This window comes from Pipra filicauda, unplaced genomic scaffold, assembly GCF_003945595.2.
Source record: "Pipra filicauda isolate LSUMZ 115617 unplaced genomic scaffold, ASM394559v2 scaffold262_size1072369_pilon, whole genome shotgun sequence".
NCBI lineage: Eukaryota > Metazoa > Chordata > Aves > Passeriformes > Pipridae > Pipra > Pipra filicauda.
The window spans coordinates 255,700-282,564 of NW_024104379.1; the positions used below are offsets into that span (position 1 = coordinate 255,700).

The 26,865-nt window shown below is 39.7% G+C and overlaps 2 protein-coding genes across 8 annotated transcripts in view; one reads left to right on the plus strand and one right to left on the minus strand.

Moving 5' to 3' along the window:
• Nucleotides 1-26,865, minus strand: part of NCF4 (neutrophil cytosolic factor 4) — an 81,146-nt gene that overhangs the window by 24,601 nt on the left and 29,680 nt on the right. The window lies entirely within an intron of this gene.
• On the plus strand, nucleotides 11,952-22,118 carry PVALB (parvalbumin). Of its 2 annotated transcripts, none has more exons than XM_039382276.1 (5): nucleotides 11,952-11,969; nucleotides 12,409-12,476; nucleotides 14,447-14,579; nucleotides 15,040-15,149; nucleotides 20,500-22,118. In XM_039382276.1, the coding sequence occupies exons 2-5, from the start codon at nucleotides 12,416-12,418 to the stop codon at nucleotides 20,526-20,528; spliced, it is 333 nt and encodes a 110-aa protein (XP_039238210.1). In that variant the 5' UTR covers nucleotides 11,952-11,969; nucleotides 12,409-12,415; the 3' UTR covers nucleotides 20,529-22,118. The 2 variants fall into 2 exon arrangements, with proteins under 2 accessions (XP_039238210.1, XP_027571087.1); XM_027715286.1 differs by lacking the exon at nucleotides 11,952-11,969 and adding an exon at nucleotides 12,030-12,102.

Here is a 26,865-nt window from a genome sequence, read left to right on the forward strand (position 1 = left end):
TCCTGAGAAAAGCTCTAGAAAAGAGGCCTGGTGAAATCTCCATTAAAAACATCACAAGAGTCTCAACGACAACTGTGGAAGATGGTTCAGATCCTAAAAAGACAACTGAGTTGAGAGTGCAGCTCCCTGGATGTAAAAGTAATTCTTGCAAACCAGGTTACACTAAACTGGTGAAATAAAAACAAACTTCCTCCCCAGAGACTTCATAGCATTTACTCTGAGGTCAAATCAAAGATTTGTTTCCAAAATCATTTGTCTATCCTTTCCATAAGTTGTTTTTTCTTAGGAGAGAAATTGTGTGTCTAAAGTGTGATTTCTGCTGTCTGTATTCCCATGGCTACTAGAAACTGCTAGAAAGGGAGCTGGGCACATCACATAAAGTGTCAGGCTAACAAATACCAACACAACAGCTCAGAGAAACAGACACTTTCTCCCACCTTCATCCTCCCATATCACACTATAAGAAAAGGAAAAAATAAATCAACAGAAAACTAGCCAAAACCATATAAGGGGATCAAATGTGTCCTTCAGAAATGTAAGCTTATCTAAAAATAGGATGAAAGGCTAAGCAAGTCACTTGTTTTTACTCATAGCAGTAATAAAGGTTCTTGTAAGGGATTTGCACAAGTTCTGTGCTGTTAGAGTAGCATCTGTCTCCTTATTGCCGGAGAAAAATGGTGGCGAGGATTTAGAGCATGTATAACCTGAGAGAGAAATCATCTGTCATTCCCTCACGGGGCATTAGCAAACTTTCCCTCTCCTAGGAGAAGGCAGAGTCACTCTCTTTTCCCTGTCTCTTGTGACCACAGCTTTAAGCATTGTTACAATATGCTTATATTTCATGCTTATGAATAATATTAATAATTGGAACAAATCCATCTCTACTAAGAAAGAGTAAAAAAAGCCCAGTTGAAAGGTGAAAACATGCTGTGCAATAAACAGGGTGAACCTGGTAGCAAAGAAAAGGTCAAGTAACAAACAGATCCTCTGCGTGAAAGGAATGATCCCTTTGCTCCACCGAAGTCAAACTGCTGTCACAAGCAATACCTCTCACCATCAAGACCTAGAGCAACAAAAAAGGAAAGGATGGCCCACTCTGGAAGATATCATCCCAGGACAGGATGTAACATGCAATTTCTTGTGCCACTGTACTGTGTGGTCTCACGTAAACAGTGGATTTCTTGGCGTTTCAGTTGTCTGCCCTTTAACAGGAGTAAGTGTTGGAAAAATGAGTTCTTAGGCAGCCAGGCGAAAGTAATGGAAGACATGGAGGGGCGCTACCTCAGAGATCAACAAGGTTTTTAGTATGCTCTGGTACTTGTTTTCTCCTTCCCCAGTTGAAGAGCAGAATTTTCAACAGAAGTGCAGAAAAATAACAGAGATGATACATTTCGAAGAGGTAAAATGCTGCCAACCAACACATCATTTGTGTCTTGTGGGTCTCTCCTTCATCCATGAGCAAGATATTAATGTTCAATTTTCTGAAATATTTCATTCTTCTTCAAGACAGCAGCTTCTATGTCCCACTGAGATCAAAACTCAAAGGCCCTGGGAGGCTACTGCCTCTTACAAATAACTGTCAAAATACCATAACACAAGCTAAAAGTGCTGATGCATCTGTACCACATGCTGTGTGGATGCTCCACTTCTAGATTACAACCACTTCTTGATTACAAGCCTTCTTTTACCTACACAAGGAATATATATACAAACTTCTGAAAGGAGGAATGCAAAAATGCCTGCAGTAACGTGATTGCTATGAGAGATTGCCACTCTGAACCTTTTTGGGAAGGAGAAACAATACAAACATCCAAGAAAAAAAATTATGCCCATAATGAGGATCGATTCAGATGTGCATAATACAAAAAACATAATATAAACATAAGTTTCTATAAAATGGGTTAGTCCAATAAATATTTTTTTGCAAATAATATTTTAAACTATAAGAATAAACTTTTTCGCTTTCTGAGGAAAATAAAGAAATCCCAATACATAAGATTATGAACAAGGTGATAAGATGATTATCAGAAGGAATATCTAAAAGGAAATTGTAAGAAGAAGTTGTGATACACTGGAAATGGCAGAGAAAACATACCTGCCTTAGGAATATGCCTATGAGTCTTTCTTTAATAATTTTTTCTCATTAATTCAGAGGATAGGGATGTTACAAGAAACAAACTCAATTTTTCAATTTGACATTTACCTGAGGGAATCCCAGGTGAATGCTGCTGGACAAGCTAACACTCGAATGTCTGTCCATTCTCTTAAGAAGTTTAGAATAGGCAGCAAGATTAGAGGTTTCCTTGCTGAAGTCTTCTCTTTAGGCAACCTAAAGAGATGAAGAAGAGAAAGCACTGGAGAATTCAGTGTTTGGGTCTGATTTAGGTCATGAACTACATGGATACATGTTTTTAGTGCACATAAGTTTGTTTTGTGTGTATCTGCTTATTAACAACTGGACTGATGCTGTTCAACTCATTTCATCAGGGTGACTGAAACAGTACTACAGATTTATTTACTGTTATTCTCTTTGGCTGGATTCAAATCATGAATTAAACCTGAGAAGATGTCTCATTTACCAATTATGTAAATGGAAGAATTGTTTTCTAATGAAATATTGGCAATAGATAAATAGCTGACACAACAGTGCTCCTGTTCTGCTAGTAGTTATAGACTTCCTTAGCTAGCAATTTCCACCTGGGAGGTTGGCAGGAAAAGCCCAAACTTGCCATTTGAGCATCACTGCTATAAAATTCTTCCCACTTGCTGTTAATCCAGAAAGATATGACTCCCTCACAAACCTCTAACTTTTAAATCCATCTCACTGTGCACTAACAGCTCTGCAATGAATTATAAGAGTGTAAGAAAAAAAAGAAAAAAAAACCCAACAGATTAATTAAAGAATAACTATCTAAATCTGGGTTTTCACAGGATTCCAACTGCTAAAACTAAAGTCCAATTTCCCCCAAAGCTGTTTACCCTGATCTAAATACTTTTGACTGTTCTCCTACCAGCAGCCTAGTATAAATAGGAATAAGTAATGAAGCCATGGCTCTGCTGTGCTAGTTTTTCTGGAATATAACCCCTGTGGTAATAATTACATGGGCTTATCCATCCCAGTGTGAACACCACCAGAGTGTCAATTATGACAAATGTCTGATACCCACAAGTGTCTGTTGTAAAGAAAACCAACTGTTTCCATTCTCTTAACCTTGGGGTCAAGGTTTCCCACTGGGACTAACAGCTTTTTTTCCTGCTGTAAATATCCATTCGAGATTTGCTAGGAGGTGTTATGATACACAGAGCTACTCTTTTAGCACTAGCTTTTTTTCTTCTTGGGTAATTTGAGCCTAACTCTCCCCAGGGGTTTACACCCATCTCTGTTTTTCATTTGTATTATCTCCTTTGGGTGAGACATTTCACTTTTTTTTCCACACCATTTGCAGTACAAGCTGGAGAGTCCCCAAAGCCCCTTGGTAGCATGGACTATTAGTGACCTGTTTCTCACCTCTGGGATATCACTTGCAGCCATTTGCTATTTTCAGCTTTTGAGACAATTGTCAGACGAATGGAAAAATCAGTAAAACTGGAACCACTAAGCTTCTGTCCTAGGAATACAGACTTCTCCAAGGCAAACCAAAGAACAGGCCATCGCAGAAGGAAATGATGATTAGTATGTGCAAAATAATGGACATTTTCAGTCACAGAGTAGTAGTATAAAATACATATATACCTACACAAATATACTCATATGAAGCCTAAAGAGGGCATATATGAACTCAAGAGCATCGTATAAGCAAAGAGTCAGAGTACACATGGAGTGAACATTTATGGTTTATATTAGGAAAAAAAAGACTTTTTTTTTTTTATGGGTACTGTAAGTCATTCTCTTAGTTGATTTACTTTCCATATACATTCTGGCCGCCTGATCCTTCCACTTTTCACATGTATGTGGTATTATAAACTACACTGAGGAAAATAAGAACTACCTTTGTGGATCAAAATTATTTCCTTCCAGTTCTCTAACCCAGCATCCTGTCCCCAACAGTGGACATAGAAAAAAGCCTTTGAAGGAACATTATGATGCTTTCACCTAATACTATCCCAAATCTCAACTGCTTTAGCTCAGGAGCTTCACAAGCTGGATGTGGCCTGTAGGAGTTTGGACACCTTCAGTGAATCTCTTCCATGAATTTACCCATTCTCCTCTCCAACACACAAAAGTACTCATCATCACAACAGCTTTGGCAGACTAAATGTAATAGATGCTACATTCTTTAGCAAGTAAATTTATCTTTTGAAAAAGCTACAGGTTGTATTCACAAACCTGAAAAGTTTAGTGATACTTTTGTCATGAGAGGTTTCTCCTAAAATTCTGGAAAACTTCTAATGTGGGTATCGACATTTCATCTTCCCAATAATTACCAGCTGTCATACTAATTAAAACTCACATTTACTCCTACTCCTCCAAAAGACTTTCAGTACAGGATTTCTGGAATCCTGAATCAATGTACTGTGTGGTTTATGGTTATAGAGAGCACCTAAGATGTCTCATTTCAGCTAAGGATAGCAATATGATATTTGTTCCGTTTTTAGAAGTAAGATGAAAGGGGACAATATACCTAGGACCTTGTGAAAAGGGGCAGGTTTGATAGTAGGAGCAGGAGGAAGAAATGTACACCTATGTCATAACTTAGAGACAAAACACCAAAGAAAATACTGCTATTGTAAGGATTCCTGTCCTGCCTCTAAACATAGGTGAGACCAGCACTGAGCTTTGTCTTAGAGGAAATAAAGAACTTCCTGTATAATAAATATTGGCTATAAAATGCTTCAAAATCTTTTTGAACAAAATATACTGCAGGCATACAAAATATTTTTTTAAAATATTTTAAATTGTTGTGTGAATTCTTTCCAAATCTACCTGTCCTGTGGATGGGTTAGTACCTGATTTATCATTCTTATATAACAGGGTGGAGTCTATAACAAGCAGTTTAGAATACTCTACAAGCTCAGACAGCAAAGGAACTCCATATTATGCCGTGCACCACAGTACCAAGAAGATGCCAACAAAACAAGGGGAATACAAAAAAACAAATAAGAAAAATTATTACAGGTCTAGAGAGGTTGATTAATGAGAAAAAGTGTAACATAAATAATTTCGTATAGCTTAGCTTACCCAAGGACTGAAGGATATTATAACTCTTTGTAAAATCAAATGAAAAGCATAAGCACCAAGAAAAAGAAGGTTGATCCAGAGGCTTATATGAGCTACTGATGCAATAAAAATACATAAGAGAAAATTTAGCTGGCAACCAAGAAACATCTCTTATCAATAAAGTCTTTTATCAATAAAGCCTCTAAAATTTTAGAATACGCTTTCAAATAAAAAAAAAAATCATATGACTTTGAGCCAGCAGTGTGCCCAAGTGTCCAAGAAGGCCAATGCCATCCTGGCTTGTGTCAAAAACAGTGAGGTCAGCAGGACTAGGACACTGACTGTCTCCTTGTACTCAGCACTGATGTTGCTGCACCCTGAATCCGGTGTCCAGTTTTTGGTCCCTGATTACAAGAAGGACACTGAGGCACTGGACCATGTCCAGAGAAGGGCAACAGAGCTGGTGAAGGGTCTGGAGCACAAGTCCTGTGAGGAGAGCCTGAATGAGTTGGGGTTGTTTAGCCTCCAGAAGAGAAGGAAGTTGTAGCCAGGTGGGTGTCAGCCTCTTCTCCCAGGCAACCAGTGACAGGACAAGAGCAACTGGTCTCAAGCTGAACCAAGGGAGGTTCAGTTTGGACATTAGGAAGAATTTCTTCCCTGAAAGGGTGGCTAAGCATTGGAACATTCTGCCCGGAGAAGTGGTAGAGTAACCATCCTAGGAAGTGTTCAAGAAGTGACTGGATGTGGCCCCTAGTGCTGGTGGTGTTCAGCCAAAGGTTGAATTTTATGATCTTGGAGGTCTTTTCCAACCTTGATCATTCTATCATTCCATTATTTTTTAACAAATAAGGAAAAGAAAGGTGAGTAAAAGATGGCTGGCTGGTAAACCTGAAGACTGAAGTTGCTTGTTATAACACAAGTAGTAGACATGGGAGATAGCAGCAGGGTAAGCTTCCTTTTTAAGGTGCTATGCTAATGCTGTGATGACACCGTGCAGAATATTGGGTACATTGGCTGATAGGGACCTGACCACCTTATTATTCAGACTACAGTTATTTATGTGTGGTGGGAAAGAGGAAAAAAAATTATAATGGATGATCATCCCCAACTCTGCATTGTACATGTATCCTAAAGGGGAAACCCAGTCCTTATCTTTTCCTGAATGAACACAATTGAGATGATAGTAATATGTAACCACATTACCGAAACTAAGGAGTGCTGTAATACAAACTTCCTCCCTAAATTCTATCATTTCACACAGGTGAACTCTCAGTGAGCCTGTTGCCAAAATTCTCTGTGTCTTTCAGTTAGATTTTTACAAATAATCTAGATGTGTCTGATTTTGATTGTATTCTTCTTATTTTAAAAAAATGAACAAAATGCCTTTTAATTAAATACCTGACATGTAACAAAGACCTCACTATATGGTCAATGTGGTCATAAATCTGCTTCTCCCTTTGTAAATAAGCTTTAGTAAGAACTAACTAAAAGGATAAGAAAGGATTTCCACTAGTCAGGATTGCTTTCACGTGGCTGAATTACACAGAGGAATCACAATGACTAGTTTTGCACTTGCTCTTCTGTCACCAGTGGACAAATGCACTCATTCCAGTGGAGCAGACAGAAATGGAAGCCACACTCCAATAGCCAAAAAGGACAGTCCTACAATTCTTATCCTCTCTAAGCTGCCAAAAGAAGGTAAAAGAGAAAAGTTGTTCTGCCAGCTACCAAATGGAAATGAAGCATCCCACTAGCAACCATGAAATACTGGTGTCCCTAAACCAGAGTCTAATCTTGGTACTACATCAAGGGTTTATAATATGTGACAGTTTAAGGCAAACCCCACATCACTGAATTTAGCAAACAGCATACTATTATTACACTATTCCAAAGGTGACACACCGATTGGTTGAAACATCTGAACCCACATGAGTCAGTTGTCTCACACTGTAATTATCACCTGCTCTGAGCTAAAGCACGGACACAGTGTTTGTGAGAAATAAAGGAGGCTACTGAAAAGTAATATTATTTCCTCTACTACTGAAGCACACTGAAAATTCAAAAACCACTACAGGAAGTGTAATAAAAAAAAAAAAAAAGAGGGAGAGGGAGAGAACACTAAAATGATTGAATTAACCTTTGTGATGTTTGATTCAATAAAGCTACCTCTTTAGAAATTATCTAAAGCTGCTGGAGTACCTCCAATTTATCAAAGAACTCAGCATCAAAATTATATTGGCAGTAGAGAAATATTTTTAAATATTCCTATCCCATACATATCTCATTTATCCTTCCTCACTTCTAGGATCAATTAACCAAGCTAGAAAAATCAAATCTCAGTTTTGCAGAAACCTGCCCTTCCCCAAAGATAATTTCCATTGAATCACAAAAATCTTGGTTGCTTCTTAACCTAAGCAATGTTGGGTTTGACTATTGAAACAGAAAAGATCTTTTTTTATTCATAAATATACTCCAGGTAAATTTGATGCATAATCCTTTATAAAACGTTTTCATTTGCCAGAAAAACATTAAATATCAGGGAAAGTGTCCCCAGATGGATTACAGAATAGCAAATACCTCTCAGTGGCATTTTTAGTTTTGTTATTATTGCTTGACAGAGTAAAAATAGAAGTGTCTTCAAAGGTGTCTTTCCCTGGAATGAGCAACTCAGCATAAAGAAAATTTATATGCTGAAAAAGTTATAGTCAATGTATTATGACTGTATATATCATATCTCTTCATTTACAATGTCTTGCCTCTCCTAAGAAAGCTCAGGTTGTAAATTTTTTAGGATTCTATAGCATCTTGCCCAATGGGGCCCTGAATGCAGATTTTGGATGCCCCTTTAAGTATGAGCAATCAGAATTACACAATTGAGTTTGCTGTTGCCTGCAGGAAAAAAATATTTCTGACTTCCTTCAAGGCCAAGCGGTAAGGCTGAATGTTGCAGCTTCAAGTGCAGGAGGCAATTTAGAGCTGTTCTATTTTGTTTCAAATAGTATCTACCAGGGCTAAAGAGAGAAAAGGACAAATTCCCGAGAGTGTCTTTGTTCCCGTCACTCGGATGAGGGCATTACATCTTCCTATCCCCTTCCTTCACGAGCAGAGTCCCATCTCTCGAACTGAACGTCCTGATTCATCGTGATCTCCCCGATGCCACTTTCATCTGATGTATGATTCACGGCCCTTTATAAAATGTTTTCCCTTGCTAGAAATACATTAAATATCAGGAAACGTGTACCCAGATGGATTACAGAATGGCAAATAGGTCTCAATGGCATTTTTATTGTTATTTGCCTATTTGCCCCGAAATAACTCATTTATACCGCTTGCCTCTCCCCTTAACACTAAAGTTTCAAGCGGACCATCAGTTTGCCAAGGTAATGAGTTTTCACAGCCAGGGGAAGGTAAGCGCCAAGGATTATTAATAGTGTTCTTCGATTAGTTAAGGGAAAGATAAATGTGACACCGCCAACAAACCCCCTGAATATCTGATACCAGTGAGGAGTGGGTATCACCTGCCGAAAATAGAAAGAGCGAGAGAGATTATATAAGTGGGGTTCCTACCCCGAGTTCCACCTCTTTTTGACCACCTCCCTATCTCACACCCTTTTCAAGCGTGCTTAGCAGAGATCCAAGTGGTAAGTAGTAAGAAAATGCTCAAACTTCCACAGCAAACGTGGATTCTCCAGCTCCTGACAAGAAGCAGGACCTTCGCCCGAAGGAAAGCAGACTAGGATATCTTCCATCCTTCCGACCCCATCCCCCTTTCTACAAACAAAAGCTCGGAAACAAAGAGATGCAAATCTCCCAAACACTGAGGAATGGCTTCCCGCAGAGGAGACTTCAAAGGAGAAGATAAGGCCATTAAAAGGAGTAAATAACTGAACACATTGAGGGGACAATGAGGAGAAAAGGAGGGGAGAAAGTGAAAATAACAAAAGAAAGTGAACGAGAACGCAAGCAAGGACTCGGCGAGCAGAATTTACTGAAATGTCCAGCCGTGAACTGGCAAAAAAACCCCTAACGTCCAAAACACATAGAGAAATGGTATCTCTCCTTCTGCACACACGATCGCAAGCGATGAGATGAAGATCTCTTTGGTGTGGTCATTAGGAAGCTAAAGGAAATGTTTCACTCTTTTTGCAAAGGACCACCGTCTTTCTGCTTCAGTGTTTGGCGTGTGGGCTTCGTGATGTTCAGGAAACTCTCCCTGAATTGTTTGCCTTTGGCGAGGGTGGGTCGATTTCTACTTAATTTATTTGGTCGTTTACTTAGTAAGAATTTCATCATTCTGGCGCTGGTGGAAGGGGGAGTCGATCTACATGAAAGTTTCTGGGCAGACAACTTGGAAATCCACGGTGTGGATTTTGCAAACAGTTTGGGCAGGAAAATTGGCAAAATCTCAGAGGTAAAGGAAAACGCGTCATTCATCTCTCAGGGATGATGAAAAAAGGTGAAGGGTCGAGTGTGAAACTGTCAATTCGTGAAACGCCTTTTTTATTAGAATAACGGTTTTGACTACGGCTTGGTTTTACAAGCTTCTGGAATTTTGCTAGTTGTACTTAAACAGGGGCAGTGTTGAGCTTAGAGATGGGCCTCAGCAGCTCTCCCATGTCAGATTCCCAGCTGTCCGCTTTGCAAACCTGTGTGTCGCTGCTTTCACTTTTCTGGCCATGAAGGGTACATGGCTTATGAGCAGGGGACAGGGAGCTGGGGGAAATGTTATTTACGCTCTACAGATGGCTCCACCTGATCTTAAGCCTCGTTTTTCTGACACCTCTCACTTTTCGCCTCCACAGCATGATTAGGCCGTAGAGCCCTCACAGATCCGATGACGGAGGGAAAGTTGGGCAGTTCGCGCATCGTTAGGGACGCGGAGGGAGCCGCCGGGCTCCCATCCCCAGGACACAGACACAGAACGCGCCTCTGGCCGCTTTCCTTGGCATGAGGCTAGTTAACCTGATAGGCGTCTGACAGCACAGCAGGCAGCGCTGCGCATCGCTTCTGCCAGCTACCTGCTTGAGTTACCCCCAGGGCAGCCTTCCAAATGTGCTCTGCCTTGTCAGCAGAGCGGGGTTAACACCGAAACACGAGTCACCCGCAACGACAGCATCTTCACTGGCGGGAGGTCAGGTGCGTTCCTGTTGGTAGGGACTTAAAAGGAGGCTCTGTGCCTCCAAGACCGAGGGTACCTCAACAACGGGTTTGCAAAAGGTTCATAAAGGAGAAAAACCTGCGGAGACTGAGGCCCATCTCCTCTTCAGATCTCACTGATGCTGTACGCAACGAAGGAGGGTGATGCAGTATCGGGCCGGCGCCACCTGCACTAGGAGCAAGAAGGGATTCTTCTCTTTTCCCTCAGTTAAGAAGAAGTAAAGGAACGTCAATGACATAAAGTCTCGACATTTATCTCTGGCAAATAGTTGTATATTGATTGGTCTACACTTAAATTATGTGTAAAATGGACTAACGACAAGGGTTTAACCTGTTCTACAACGAGGCGTTTTCAACTCAGCTCTCCAAGCTGAACTCCACTAAAGCAAGAGACCCAAGTACGCCGAGTACTGTCTTTACTGCACCTTTCCATCTCCCATATCTAAAACAAGGGGGGCTGCTGACCCACGTAGGAAGGTGCGTGGAGCTCCTCTGTGGGGCTGCGGTTTATCTCGTTTCAGCTCCCCAGCGTTCAGCCCCTCTTTCCCTGTGGATCAAGGAAGGATGCGTCCTGCCTGGGGAGAGGGACTCGGCTCCCCCATCCGTCTCCTTGTCTGTCCTCGGAGAAAACTAGGTATCCCTCATACCTCAGGAAATACACGGAAAAGGGGGGAGAAGGGAGACTTCCAACGAGAGAAAACCGACAGTCCCTCCCACAACGAAGAGACGCTGTTTAAAAAAGAAAAGGGGAAAAAAAGGGGGGGAGACCCCAATGTCACCTCCTCCTCCGTCCTTCTGCGCTCAGTGGCATGGTAATGATTCACCCATTATAGCTGTACTTGGGCCGCGGAAAAAAAGGATGGGGCTTTTACTTTTAAAAGTACAGAGCAATTACTGCAGCGCGACCCGAGGTTCTGCACCAGCCGCCCCCTTTTCGAGGCCGCTCTCCGGCGGCCTCATTCAGAGGAAAGATGTGATCGTGGCAGCGGGACCGGGCCGTACCCGCTGATCGCGCCCGGGGATCTCGCTGCCACCGCTCTGTCCTCCCTCGTCTCTCCTGGAGCAGCGATGCCAATACTCCTGCAGAGATCTGCCCTACTACTGGGCCCGAACCTTGGCTATCTCAGCCTAATGGCTCCTGCCCAAACTCTGAGAGCAAGTTGGACTTCTTGCCATATTGCACTTGAAAAACGGGCACAGATTCTTGGAGAAAAAGAAACAACCCTAGAAAACACATTACAAATCCTAAATCCTTTTTTTTTGACGCTGCCGTAGAGTGCCCGGTCCCGCCTGAGAAGCCCACTACCTCACAGGAGTTCCGCACGAGCATGTTGTCACCTTGCATCTCGTTTTGCCATATATCACGGAAGATTCTGCAGCATATTGTGTATTACAAACGGGATCTGTAGGATTCGCAGGCATGTGATAATTAATTCAGCGAGGATGATGCTTAATATGGACTGGCCCGAAAGAAACGAGGTCTAAAAGGAATACGTGTGTGAAGGGAAGGGGGAAGGGAGGAGGGGTAGATGTTTGAAGTGTTTGAACGATAAGGCGAATGTTCAAAAGCTACATTATATTTGCTTCTCGACCTGAAGAGCAGCTTGAAGCTTGGCATATGCTGCAGTTCCTTACTCATCACCGAATATAACGGGTAAAGCTCGTCCTGACTTACTAAAGGAAAAGGCTCTGCTCTGCACCACTAGTTTGTCCACTGCACCCGAGGACTTGACCTTGGCAAAACTCTTTCTCCAGCCGGTATCTCAGCAGACTCTGGCACTGCTCCAGTAAGCCTTAGGCTCCAGCCTCCCAGAGAGCGACCCCCACTCGCGTCCTCCCCCACCCCAGTCCCCTCAAAGGCATCCCCGTGCCCTCTCTTTAGCTGAACCCTCGCGTCTGTGGACTACTTGGTGCTCTGCAAACTGGAGAGCGACAGCCCACGGCACTTATCCACGCAGAGCTATAGAGCTGGCACAGGTCCAGCCTTTCCCGGTGTGCCATCCCCACACAGCACTGCAGCTTTGGTCATATGAGCAGAAATGATGAGAAAAGCACTTTTTAATCTTTTCGCACTTGCTTCCCTGTTCAAACAGTTGCAGGATGGCTATGACTGACGTGCTCAGCGCTGAGGATATCAAGAAGGCTGTGGGAGCCTTTTCAGGTAAGTGCTTTTTCCTTTTTTTTTCTTCTCTCTTTTCCCTCTTTCATCTCTTCAGCTTAGGATAGCAGTGCATTTATTTAAGCTATGGGAAGATTAGAGGAACCGGCTAGACAAAATTTCAAATGAGGATGTGTTTTCAGAAGTGCAGTGAATGCCTCTGACAGGTTTATGAAGTACAAGGCTGCATTCTCAGCAAAGTTGTCCTGCACGTTATAGAGGTGAAATATTTATTTTAAAGGAAAGCAAGCAGTAACAGCAGATAGACGTTGCTTCTACGGAGAGGATACTTTCAAAGGGAACAAAACCCTCGACGAACCACGCTGCATTATATCTTGATGTGGGATGGGAAGTCAGCAGTGGATGTCGGCAGCTTCCCACTCATTGCTGAAATTCAGTTTCAGGTATTACAGAACTCTGTTTCCCATTTCAAGGAGATAAGAAACCGCTCCTGTACTTCCTATGCGGAATCCCCGGGTGGATTTAGCTTTTCGGGATGGAGCAGAAGGCAACATTAGAGCAAGCGAGTGCACTGCTCGACTGCAGAAGCTCTCTGCAGGGCGAATAGCTGCAGCGGTCCACACTTTCTTCTCAGACTCCTCTGGGTTTCAGATATTCCTTATCCATCTCATTCATCGCGACCCCTAAAACTGGCAGCAAACCCTCTTCTCTGTGCTTACAGAGATTCAGGTAGTTAAGGTTGCTTTCAAAGAAAAGCTAGAAATCGTGCTCCCGGATGCACGTTCTCCACCCCCTCCCCCAAACTACCTGGCTGACCGCACCAACCCGGAGAGACGCCTCTGTCTATCCTGGTCTGTGCGATGACCTTCCCGAACAGACAGAAGCGCAAAACCCGCTGAGCCCGACTCATCTCAGCAGCCGGAGAGTCGGAGAGACTGACAAACTGCTTTGCTCAATTGAGCAGCTGTTTTACTCATTAGCTTCCATTGTCCTGTGGCCATCTCCAAATCTCGGAGCAGATGCAATTAGCAGCAAGTAATGACAGATCTCAGTCAGGCAGATCACGAAAGACTCAGATTCCTTAATTTTATGTAATAGGAAAATTTAATGCGGCGGGAATAAGAATGCAGGGGGAAGGGGAAAAAAAGTCCACCGCAGGTTTTGGAGGTCACTGTATCGGATTTCTAATCCACATCACCATTACGCTACCTGGGTGGGACAACAGCGGGTGCGGTTAAAGGACAGGAGAGGTGGAGCAGGTAAACTCATTTATCTCGGCTCCGATTTCAAGGGCTCCGGGTTGCTTAGGTTTTTTTTTCCTCCCCGGAGACCGTTCCTCACAAGGTCTTGCAGGCAGCGCGCCGTACAGCACTCCCTTGCAGGATCTGAGCTCACACACCACGATTGCACATACCTTTTAGCGGTCGAAGTGCAACACTGATTTCTAGTAAGTCTCCAGGAAAAAAAACGAAACAGAGCTGAAACAGTCGTGTGCTCTGAAACACTTCTCGCAATGCTAGGCTCCGTGGTTGAACAAGAGCTTTTTTTGGGGTTGTTTTTTTTCCCAAAGGTGGAAATGTCAAAAAGTGACAGCTATGTAATAGTCAGAGTCTGCCCTCAAATGTCTGTTCTGACTTAAAACTTAGCAAAAATAAAATAAATAAAAAATGTTTAAGGCACTGAAATGAGACTAAGCAGGTTAGAACTCAGCTCCCAACTCTATCACAGACTTCTTGTATGACCTTGAGCAAGTCTCATACCTCTGTGGCTCAGCTCTTCATTTGCAAAACGGAGGCATTGCCCCTCTCTCCCTGCGTTTATTTCCATTAGCACCTGTGAAGCACGGACGATTACACTGCGTACAGTGTCACATCCAGCTCCTACCACAGCTGGGCTCGACTGTTCCTCCCAGGACAGGACAAACAGCAGCATGGAAAAAAACCCCACAGGTGTGTGTTGGTGTATGTTTCAATTATTTTTCTAAGCATTTCTCTGGTTTTCATCTCTTACAGCGGCTGAATCTTTTAACTACAAGAAGTTTTTCGAGATGGTAGGATTGAAAAAGAAGAGCCCAGAAGATGTGAAGAAGGTTTTTCATATTCTTGATAAAGATCGAAGCGGCTTCATTGAAGAGGAAGAACTGAAGTAAGTAAAGATACATCCTTTCTCTAATAACCCCACCTTAAGAGTCTAATTCCCTGTGGGGTTTGTTTGTTTGTTTGTTTTGTTTGGTGGGGGTTTTTTGGGGGGGGGGTTGTTAACAAGAATCTAGGTAATAACATACAATTCAAGCTCTTGACTAGTGTTTGTGTGAGTTGTTTGCTAAGCATATGATCTTAAAGTGTGTTGGAGATATCTAGCTGTAACTTCAATTGTAGGATGCCTGAAACACATGAATGGTCAATACCTTACAGATAGTTCTTCAGCCAAATGCAGTTTCAGAGTAAAGTGCTTCTCCTGAATGTTAAAGAAGGTCAGGAACAGAAGATACAACCCTGGATTCCAACTTGCATATCAAATCAGTGGTAAAAAATAATATGCAGTGTAATTGCTCTGGGAAAAAAACAACAACCCAACTTTCCTTTTTTCCTTGCCTCCTCTTCAGGTTTGTACTGAAGGGCTTTACCCCAGAAGGAAGAGACCTATCAGACAAAGAAACGAAGGCTCTTCTGGCTGCTGGAGACAAGGACGGTGATGGTAAAATTGGCGCTGAGGGTATGTGATTAGAGGAGTAAACTTTGACAGTAACGTTCGAATATTACTCTTACATACAAGAACTGAGAAAACCTGGGAATCACTGGGGGCTGTGACCTTCTGAAGGACACAGTTTGGGTTTAATGAAATGCCAAGTCCTGCTACATTTGCCATGCCTTGCTTGGAGGCTTTTAGGGAAGAGGAGCGGAGTTCTGACACTAGAGGGGGCAAGAATTCACAGAACCCAGGCTGTGGTTCAGGCACAATACAGCGCAGGACTAAGTACCTATCCAAATTCTAGTTCGATTAGTTTAATTTGTCTGTTATCAGTGGAGTGAGGATCAGGACACTTCAATTTCAAAGGTCCAGGCTCAACTATAAAATTGAGAAAGAAAAAAATCTGGGTACCAGCATTTCTGCTTGATTAGTTAGCAGGAAAGTAATGCATGACTTAGCAAAGCAATGCTCTTAAAATTCAAAGTCACCCATTTTGCTACAGAATTTCTATACAATAACAGTCTATCCAGCTTATGTTAGTGTTTATGTGGGTCTTTACAGCTAAGAAAGCTTGTCACTCCCTTTTACTGAATATGAGAAATACAAGAAAAGAACAACTTTTCCTCTCCTGCAAAAAACTACTCCTGTTTACTATTCCCCCTTCAGATGAATCAGTTTAGCTCATATAAAAAATTTCTCCTTTTTCCTCTTTCTGGGAGGTGAGAGTGAGTGACACATATTGGAAGAGACATGAAGAGATGCGATTCTGAACTAAAACTTTCTTCATTGCAGAAGATAGTAGAAGTTTGTGGTCAGAATACTAAGTCACCTAGAAGCAGGCAGTTGCTAAGTTTTTGCCATATTGATAACCCGTATCATAAGCTAAAATCTAAAAAATTACCTAAAATGCTCATATTTCTCTGTGTTATCTAATCTCTGGGGTTTGTAAGAAGACAGAATTAAAAAAAGAAACAAAAAGCAAAAAGCAAAATACAGTAAACTAACATACTCTCTAATTTAGAAGCTGAAAAAATAACACACAAAATCAGCCGCTGACATATTAGTCAGGTGATACACTAGCTGAACTGCCCATTCATAGCACATTGACATATCAGTGACTATGCCCCTGTTCCTAGATCAGTCTCTTAATTTCTCAGATTATGACTATAGTATGGTTGCAGAGGAGCAATTGTGCAGCATTTCAAGGAGGCTCCTGCTAAACTTTAGCAGCACTGCTGAATCCAATACGGGTATAATTATTTAAAATTTCATTATAATATAATTTTATTCATTATTCTTTATTATATGGGTCTTCCTTATACACATTAAAATTAGTGACAATAGTACTACTGGGCAAGATTTTCAAAAGAATACCTAATCCAGGTAAGTAAGCCTATAGCTGATTCACCAACCTCACATTAGATACATTTTCAGCTATTCCAGAAGACTGCAAACCAAATCAAAATCAGTCTCAACTAGAATAAAAGAACTATATTGCAGAATGATTTCGGCTTATACAAGAGAATACAGAATTAATATTTTTTACTTAAGATTGATCACTTTTTTCTTAAAGTTGAAACAATGCTTGAAAGCCAATACATTGTAATAAAGCAATGTGAAATGCCTCTTCTCCTTATCTCTGTCTTCTACAACTTTTATTGTTCCTTAACTTTGAAATGGAATTACTCTGAATTTATACTTGATAATGAGAAGAGGATGATGTGTTTTTTTCTTCTGCTTCTTATGACTATATCCCTACCGTACAACACTACCAAGTTTCTTTTCCATTTCTTAAATTTGACTTCAACGGCAAATTGCTACACCAGAAATGCTCGAAATACATCCCCCATTTGGGACTGTGCCCAAAAGATGAGGAGGATAGATACTTCCCAGCTTTTCCTTTGGTTCATAAATCCAGTTCCAGAATACAACCACATAGGTAAATAAAACATAAAGTCACAGAGGTACATCGCATTCATATTCAGCATTGCAATGCTGTATTTTTGTTGCAAACTGTTTCCCTCTAACTGAATTGTCAGGCATCCCTTTTACCCCTTGTTTCAAGCAACCAGCTTCAAACAACACTATATGGTCACAAGCATGTAGCCTTTCACAGGGGTTAATGTTAATTCTCCAGATGGCCCTCGAATGTTGTCCCTCAGGAGCCCAGAGCAGTTGTAAGAACTGATCTTCAGGGATTTCTAACACCACACAGCCAACTATGTCAGGTATACACCACAAATGTTAATCCCAGCCTAATCAGCCTTCTTCTAGCTAGGGTCTCACATTACAAATTTCCTCTTAAGTCTCTTGCTTTAAACCTCTTCTCATTCCTGCAAGACCATTCAGCTCTGAAATAGTTTCACCAGTTTACCTCTCGTCTGATCATGAGTTCTAGCTTGTGGCTGATGTGCCAGTTTCAAACAGTTGAAAACTTGAAGCCAGTTCATGTAAGACATGATCATCTTCTGTGCGGTGTCAAACCCCCACCATACCCCACCAATGTGGACAGATGATGATGAATATGAAAAAAGTTGCAGGTCCAGGACAGGTTACCTAATAATGCTCCCAACATTAGCTTCCAGATTGGACTGGAAAGTGATGCTGAAGCAGCTCTGCACGCTTCAGGAAAATATTTATAAGAAAGAGGAGAAAAGAAAATGAAAATTTCTGCTCATAATATTGGTTTTAATCTATTTTGTGTATTAGCATTGGACATGCAAGTCATGCCTTTCAGTTTCTTGATATCAATAGACTTGAGAAAGTACATAGAGACTTTTCAAAGATCATGCACTGTAGGCAGAACAAATCCAAATTTTTATCCCAGTAAATCAGAATCTTTTCCGTCACACAGCTCAACTCCTGCAAATATTCTTAAGTGTTTCAATTATTTCCTTTAAATGTTGTAAAAATGTGACATCAAGCATTCAAAATTACAACTGTTAAGTCATGACCTTGCCACAGGTAAAAGTCATGACAAAAATGAAGAGTCTTTTGGTAGTCCTCCATTTTTTATCCCACTTTGTGCCCTTGTATCTTATATAACAAATTACTGTCAGTCATTACTTATGAAGTTTCCTAAACAGATTTGCTATTGCAAAGATAATATAAAAAACATAATCTGATGAGAGAAATCGTGAGCCTACAACATGTTCTTTGTAACTACATCTGTCATACTAGTAAAATACTAGAGGGTATGCATTAGGCTGGTATATACTGCTAAACTGTACTGAACACAGTGAAACAATCCTCACCTAAGTCAGAGCTTTGACACAAGACAGCTAGTAAATTATGTTACATGACAAAATAGTCTAAATGCTTGTAATTTAAAGCTATTATTTGTGCAAAGAAAGACATAATTTTATTTGGAAGGATAACTACAACTGGAAACGAGGATGTAGTCAATCACAAGGATTCCCTTACTAACAGGCCACAGGCAATAAACATTTACAAGAATGACCAACAGGCAGGGGCTACTATACACAGTGCCTTATCTCAGAAGTTTTGCATACATGAATACCCTTCATAGCAGTGCCTCCACAAGCCACCTGTGGTTGGGCTAACCTTCATAAGAAAACAGTGAACTAATTTACAAGATTATTCAACTGGAACATCTTTGAAATATTTAAAGTATATTGAAAATCCTGGGGAAAGTATAAATCATGTAGCAGTTATTCATGAAGGAGTATTTTACGGTTCGCTGGCTATCAGAAAGTACCCATGAAATATATTGCCATTAAGTGATTATATCACTATCAAAATGTACTATAGAAAATATTTGGCTGCAAGTCTGAATAGCCTTTTCCAAATATATTCTATAGATACAAATTATTATAAAAAAGATTTAATTTAGCTGTAGCAAGAATGACAATTTTTTCTAACAGTATACACATAGTTAGTTTTCCCTTTTGGAAAGGTCTCATCCATTGCAGTTCATGTTTCTCCCTGCAGGATTTATTCACACAGTGATTTAATAATTATACCCTTTCTCCTTTTCTGCCCAGAATATTCAGGGTGTCTATCACAAGCACTTTATGTTATCTCTTAAATTCAGTTTGCAACACTTTCGATCTATGTACCCACCATGTACAGGATTTATACATGTTTTGTGTTAACTAATCTGCATCACTAATCCTAATTTGGATTTACATCTTTCAAAATGATGGATAAATTGGAATTAATTTAAACCCTCTGACACTTTTATTTCTCAGTCTGGTTTGTCAGCATTTGGCAACCGTTTTTGGACATATCATCAAAAGTGCTGTCTGTATGCACACAACAGTCAGTTAATATCTCACTGGTTCATAGTCTAGCATTTTTCAACTGAACACTAGAATATTCTTTAAAATGCCTAATTTTCACCTTCTATCTTTCTTAGTTGCCAGACATTACTCTTCACTATGTCAAACTTCAGTGATTTTTTTCTTGAGCCTTCACCGACGACTGCCTCCCGTATTTTTCATTTTCCTCTCAGCTGATTATGTTAAACCCATAAACCACTCTCTCTGCATACCCTCTAATCCCTTTATCATCTTTGTTGCCCTTCTTGGGATTCCCTCCAGTCTGTCATTTTTAACGCGCTGAGGCACATACAACTGTGCAAGGTATTCTCATGTGTAACCGCTCCAAGGTTAGACGGAGTTAGGAATTATAACCAGCCAGCTATTCACTGGGATACAAATGCGCTTTTTCCATGCTTTATCTCCCTGCTGAAAGGCATTATGTATACTAAAGTACAAAATAACCCCAAATTGCACATAGATACATTTATGTAAATATTATGGATGTAACACTAATAAAAGCCACAGGGTAAAGCCCTGGCCCTCTGAGACCACAGAAATTTTTCTCATTCTCAACAATATGGTCAAGATTGCTACATAGGTTGGTACCAGTCTTCTGTTTTTGTAATTTGTCATTTTCAGCCAATTTGGCATTACAAAATTGAGTTTAAATGCAATATAATTATAATATAGGGACACGAATACTTTGAAAGACTCATTAATGATTCTCTTTGCCAAACTCTGATATAAAGGAAATTTATCTTACTGCAAGATTAAATTTCCAGTTCTTGCCTTCATCCCATTGAGATTTACAAAGGAATAACAGGGAACTAATCAAGTCCTTCAGATGAATAGCAGTGGACAGTCTTGACAGTCTGGCATGTATAGCATTTCTCCCTTACCCTCAAAAATCCTTTCATTTCACTGTAAGATTTCCCAAGTCATACTTTCCCTTTACTTAACTTGGATTTCTTTGCTCTTCTGTTATTGTGATGTTTTTGCTACAGCAGTGACTCTGTAATCATTGTAATATGCTTCCTCCTTCTTTACATTTTCTTTTTTTAATATTTTTAAAAATTCTTTCCCTTCTCCAGAATTTGCAACTCTGGTGGCTGAATCATAAAGGCTTTGACCAATGCAAACCCTTCACCCATCCTTCACTGCCCAATTCCAACCACCTCCTGCTGACTGCTTTGGCTCCTGTTCTATTTATTTATGTTATTTTATACTCCAGCTCTGTTCTCTGCAATCCTGCAACTCTGTAATTGTGCTGAAAGATACTGTTAAAATAATAAAGGTCACATCAATCTGGGCTTTCTTCTCTCTCACTACAACTTGTTTCTTATTTTGTGTAGGCTTGGCACACACTGAGAGAAAATGTTACTCTTTTTTGCTGACATCCCCGCTGCTTTATCCCTAGCTAGGGTAAAGTGGGAAGAAATTTAAAAAATTATTTGGGATAAAACACGCATATAATGAATCATTCAGTCCAAGTTCTGAACTGTGGAAAAACTGACTGTATTATTTTTAAGCTATCCCTGCTAAATGGGTGCATACTCATAGCCTGGAAAATCTCTAGTGATGGAAAATCTCTAGTGATGGCAATTACCCAACTTAATTTGGCAGTTTGTTCTTTCAACTTAATCAGTGTTATAGCTAAAAAGTATTTCCTAATATTTAACCTACATCTCTCTTGCTGCAGTTTGGTGATCAGTAAATTGATCCTTGTCTGCATAATTTGTTAAATTTGCCCGGTCCAGGAGAAATTTGGGATAAAAGGTTTGACAGGAATATCAGTTGGTGCCAATCATACATCGAGATAACTTCACAACCTATTAAAAAGCAGTCACTTCTAAAACACAGGGCATGTTTACTAGCAGCATTACACAACTATCTAGGACAGTAAGAATGGAATATTCACAAGAAACAACAATATGTATTTCAGGAAAGGGGACACCAAGATTCAGGTGTGATGCTGCTGTTGACATTCCCTCTGTTAAAACACTAAATCAAAAAATCCCACCAAAAAACATTTATTCTAACATTTACCAGAGAAGTGACTATCTTCTTTGAAGTTACATATAGGAAACTGAGACTCAAGCTAAGGAAATTACTAGACTAGAGTCAGCCTATGGCACAGCTCAAGGAAATTACTAACCAACAGTAAGCCTACGGCAGAGCTCAACACTTTTTTCCTAAATCCCTTTAAGTAACTTTGGCACCAAGTTCATGCTTTTCACCTCTGTCGTCGTCGTTGTTGTTGTTGTGTTGCTTTTAAAGCAAAGATTAAAGCGGGGGAAAATCCTTTTAGGCAACATCTTCCCCACATCTTGACAGAACATTGATTACTACTGCAATAAAAAGGAAGGATATTTTCCATTTCCAAATGAAACCCTGCGGCAATAATACCTTATTCAATTTAGATTTATCATCACTAATTTAGCACAGACAAAAAGATAAGGCTGAAACCCTGTCACCATCACACTGTAGAGAACACATCCTCTGCCACAGCGATTACCCAATGCTACTCGGGAAGCCAATAAATTCTCCCTAAAGCCATTGTAGATTTTCACTCTGTAGTAACTTGCAAGGAAGACTTTTTGCTGAAGCTGCTGTGCGTTAAAAAGAAATCCTTTGGTTTTGCACAATGTATATACGGTTCTGAAGGATGTATTGATTTTTAAGTATTCTAAATAAAGCAAAAGAAAATGGATTGCAGTGGAGCGAGTTTATTTATTGCTTTTCCTCGGCAGCTGCTGACCTCACGTGGCAATAAAGCGCCATTACAGGAGCACGCAAGGCTACGGAAAAAGCATCAGGAACTCCGCTGTTGCAGTACTGTGAACGAAGATCCATGGAATTCGAGAATCGACATAAAAATCACTAAATAAACAAAGCCTTTTATAGTCCCTTCCTATTCTTTGAAGCTGCAAGGATTTGTATTTCAATGCTTCACTGGATGGCATGAAAGCTGAAATTTTATCCAGGGCTTTAACAAAAAAATAGGACAACAGAACAAATAGGAAAATAAACAGAGCCACTAATGAGTCTAAAAAAAATACTAGTAGCATATTATGTGAAATAAAGCAAGTTACAACAATATTAATGGGAATATTTCACTAACATAGAAGTCTGAAGACCTCAATGATCCCTGTTTCAGTCTTTCTTCACATTATTCCCTCAATCACTCCAGAACAAGCAACACCGAGTGCCTAATTTGGCCTGAAAAATTTCAGCTATATAGTAATGGATAAGACGAAAAGAAATATCTCCCACTTTCAAACTGGAGAAGTTGCAATGGGTAGAGAGACCTCCAAAATACCATTTTTACTTTTCATGGTGACAGTACTTGATATTCTAAACATGCATTTGGTCAGTTCAAATATACAAATATCTGGTATAATCAGATCCTATACTCAAATTCTGCATTCTGAGATCTTATAATCAGAATTCTCAAAAAATCTATTTAAACCCACTTTTTTCCCCTAACTGCATTTTAAATTAAAAGTTCAAATTTTAGTATTTCATGTCTCTGATACTAAAGAAAAAAAATTCAAATACATGTGTGATATAAGTAAATCTCTGCCGAGAGACAAAATTACTGTTTTACCAATTATCATCAAACTATTATTCTTTTCACTGCTGAGTCTTCAATGTTTCTCTTAAATTCTTACTTTTCCCATCCAAGTTTCTGCCAAACCTTCTCCAAATCTTGAATTGTCCTATTTCCAATTTAAAAAATTTTCATAATTTTCTTGGTAGGTGGAAGTTATCTAGTTTTAACTCAAAATGCAGCAAATAAATGCAAAACTTTGTTATGACAAAATAAGAAAACATTTTATACACAAAATATTAAATTATTCATTTTCATATTGCTCTTATTTTAATGTCTTTAAGACTGGCACAGAAACTGCTGTAAAGCCTGAAGAAAGCAGAATTTGCTACAAAATTTAATCAAGCTTTCAGCAGTGTGGATTATAGCATGCTTGACAAATTAAAAAAATCCACATTACCCTGCAATGTACTATTTTGTGAAGAAAGGTGGTTTAATTTTCATATGCATAAGCAAAGGAGCAAATTTGCTTTTTCCCACAAAACATTTACCTTAATTTTCTTAATTGGCATCTTACATCTTCTTCTTTGCCCTGAACAATAAGTGTTCCTTAATTATCTTCCCTGTTGTAACACAGAAGAAGTTATGAAAAAAAAAAAAAAGACTTCAGCCATCACGTTGAAGACAAATTTTAAAATAATCAATACACATCCTTTCCTTAGATTCATATCCAATGGTTTGTAATGAGAAACAACTGGATGACATAGAATATGTTTACAGATTAAAAAAAAAATAGACCCTACTTGTTCATATCGGTATTCTATATTGCTAGGGAAGAAATACAGCTCATGCTCAGCTACAACTCAAAAGGAAGAATAGCCAAATCCTCAAGGCATAGCTAAACCATCACCTCCTGACATTAGCATTTTAACAAAAAGGGTTTGTATCAAGACTATCACCAACTCTTAAGATTTTTCCAATCACCATTTACCATTACTAAATCTTTATCAACAAATGCATAATAGTTTATACTTTAAGGGTCGTGCCAAGCTCTTAATGGAGTTTCATGGATCAGCAATTTACCACATGTCTTATTTTGGGAATCAATGGACTGGAGGCCAAACACCTGTTCACTTTGTAGAAGCTGAGTTAGGATTTATATTTACAGTCTATTCACCAGTCCTGAGCTCAACACTGTCTACTGTCCTGCAATTGCTTCCACACTTCAATCACTGTTGTTTGCTTCTTTTGCCTTTTCTGACTAAACTAAATACTTTTGAAGACTGGTAATGCAGTTCATGTTCTCCTTTCCTGCAACACACATAAGAATTTTGTGCTATAGCATCTAAACATTAACAACATTCTGTCCAAAACAGAGTTCATATTGTTACGGAATTAAAAACTGCAGCATTGCACAATATTTACAACAAGCTCTGCCTTAACAAAATAACATAAAAAATTATGCCCAAAGGTTCACTGAAGTCACAAATTAACCCACAAAATTCTTATTAATGAGCACAATGCACAAAACAACTTCATTTTATGAAAAAATCCTAGATTGAGATTTAAATGGTTGGCAGATAAAGAACCCATCCTTTTATTTACAAATCAATTGCAAATCAATTTCAATCAATTGCAGCTGAGGTTAAAGCACATATTGACGTTGTTCTAACACCACTCAGGAGCCACGGGTAACACAGATAGCAGAGCCCAGGCTTTAGCATATGCTGGTGATTAAAATACCTCCTCTAGGTCCTGGGCTCTCTCATTGCTAATGTGGGCTTGAACCTGAGCTGCTGCTGCTTCATTCTGAGAGAGCATTTTAGCAGAGCTCTCCAAAGAGACACACCCTTTAGAAATCCCTGACTGTCTGACTGCGGGATCTTCTAATGTGGGATAATTACTTAACAAGGGCAGAAGTACATTTCTCCTCATTGCTCTTCTAGTCAATAAAGTAACAAAGCTTAACAGAGGCTGATGCACATTTAAGGACAACAAATATAAATATAAATACTAGAGTCCCTTCTACAGCCACTAGAAAGACAGAAGGGACTGCATGAACAACAACAACAAATGGATCACACAATCTAAATATAAATACTGAAAGGCCTATGAAACTAATAGGAAAGCCTAAGCTGATGACCCTGTGCAACATGCAGCTAGAAAAGATGTTTCTTTCATAAACTCATTCAGTCCCTCACCTAGGACAACCTAAGTGAAAGGATCTTGTCTGAATCAGATTGTGCAACTCGTATCACAACTAGAGTTTTTAATTCCAGGAAATGCTTTGTGAGCAGTTAATGGTTTATGTAAAAAAATACAGTTGGTTTCACTGGTGTTACAGTAGCACAAAACAGGCATTAAAAATGGATACTTAGGCCTTCAGTTGGTAAGAACACGGTAACTCTCTATTAATGTGGACTTTGATTAGATATTAGGAAGAAATTCTTTAATTAAGCAGGTTGCCCAGAGAAGCTGTGGATGCCCCAACCCTAGAAGTGTTCAAGGCCACATTGGATGGGGCTCTGAACAACCTGGTGTCCCTGCCCATGGCAAGGGGGCTGGAATGAGATGATCTTTAAGGTCTCTTCCAGCCTAAATCATTCTATGACTCTAGACAGGTCATGAGAGGCTCAGGATCAGATGTTAAAGGCTTAACCATTAATTGCTGGAGGGAAGGTCCATGGGTTGTTGAAAATACAAATGGTTCAGAGATATTTTCAAGTTTTGGAAACTTTGCCTGAAAGAATTTTTTAATTATAACATTTAATTGTTAACAAATTCTTTTTCCTGTATTTTCACAATGCAATGCAATTTTAAAAGTGTATCACTAGAAAGATGCTAAAATATATAGGTAATAGCAAATTATCTCACAGTTATTACTTCTTTAATATAAAGAGGAATAAGAATTTTGTAGCTATGCTAATTTTATGCTTCCTTCTGCAGATGAATGAAGATTTTCTGTCTTAAAAACATTTGCATTCCCCTCCTTTAAAGCAATTTTCAATTTTGCTGGTTACAGCACAATTGCATCTACTCTTTCAGCTGCAATGGGTTGTTGAAACTGAGCTATTGCCCAGCACCTGCTCTTAGTCAGACAGCTGAAATCAGAGGTTAGGGGAAAAAATAAAGATTTTTTTGTCATTGTAATGCAAGTCTCCTTTTAGGTTTGCTGCAGTCAGTGTTCAATTATGTTCTGTAACAACCTCCATTACTAAAGCCAGCGTTTTGCTGTTCCTCTCTGCATATATTAACTTCCTTGTTCACACGTGAAAGCCTTCTTAGCAAAGTAGAGTCTTAAGAGACAATTGCCCATAGATTTAATGAGCCTACATTTTTGGGGGGCTGTTGAGGATCCTAATGTTCAAATGCATCTTCATTTTGAATGCTCAAAAGAGAGGTAACTGATACAATAGAACTTAAATGATTTCTCACTGAAGGTCTGATAGGTCAAAATTAATCCAAAATTCCATCTACTCTATTGAATACAAAACACAGAATCAGTAACAATGAAGGGCTCCCATGTAATTTTTATCCTATTTTTACAAGCTCTGAATCCTTCTCGTTCAGAATTTTTATCAGTTCACTGTGTAGCCCAGAAGCTTAAGATTTCATCAGAAGCAGGAACCAAAGCCCTACAGCTGTAGGAAGACAGCCACAAAGATTTTGACCAGCAAAGCTCAGCAGCAAATGGGAAGGAAGTACCTGGTCTGAACAGCTACTGGGAAGGTAGGAGCAGGAGCCTTGCTTTTGAAGTAGGAAATAAATGGACAGAGAGCTCTGAGACAGAGGCCAGAGAGTGAACTGAAATTCAGGGTCTGAGGAAAAGGAAATCCAGTGCAGGAAGAACTGGAGATGATTAGAGTGAGGATTTGAAAAGCTTAGAACAGAAGATATTTTATTATAA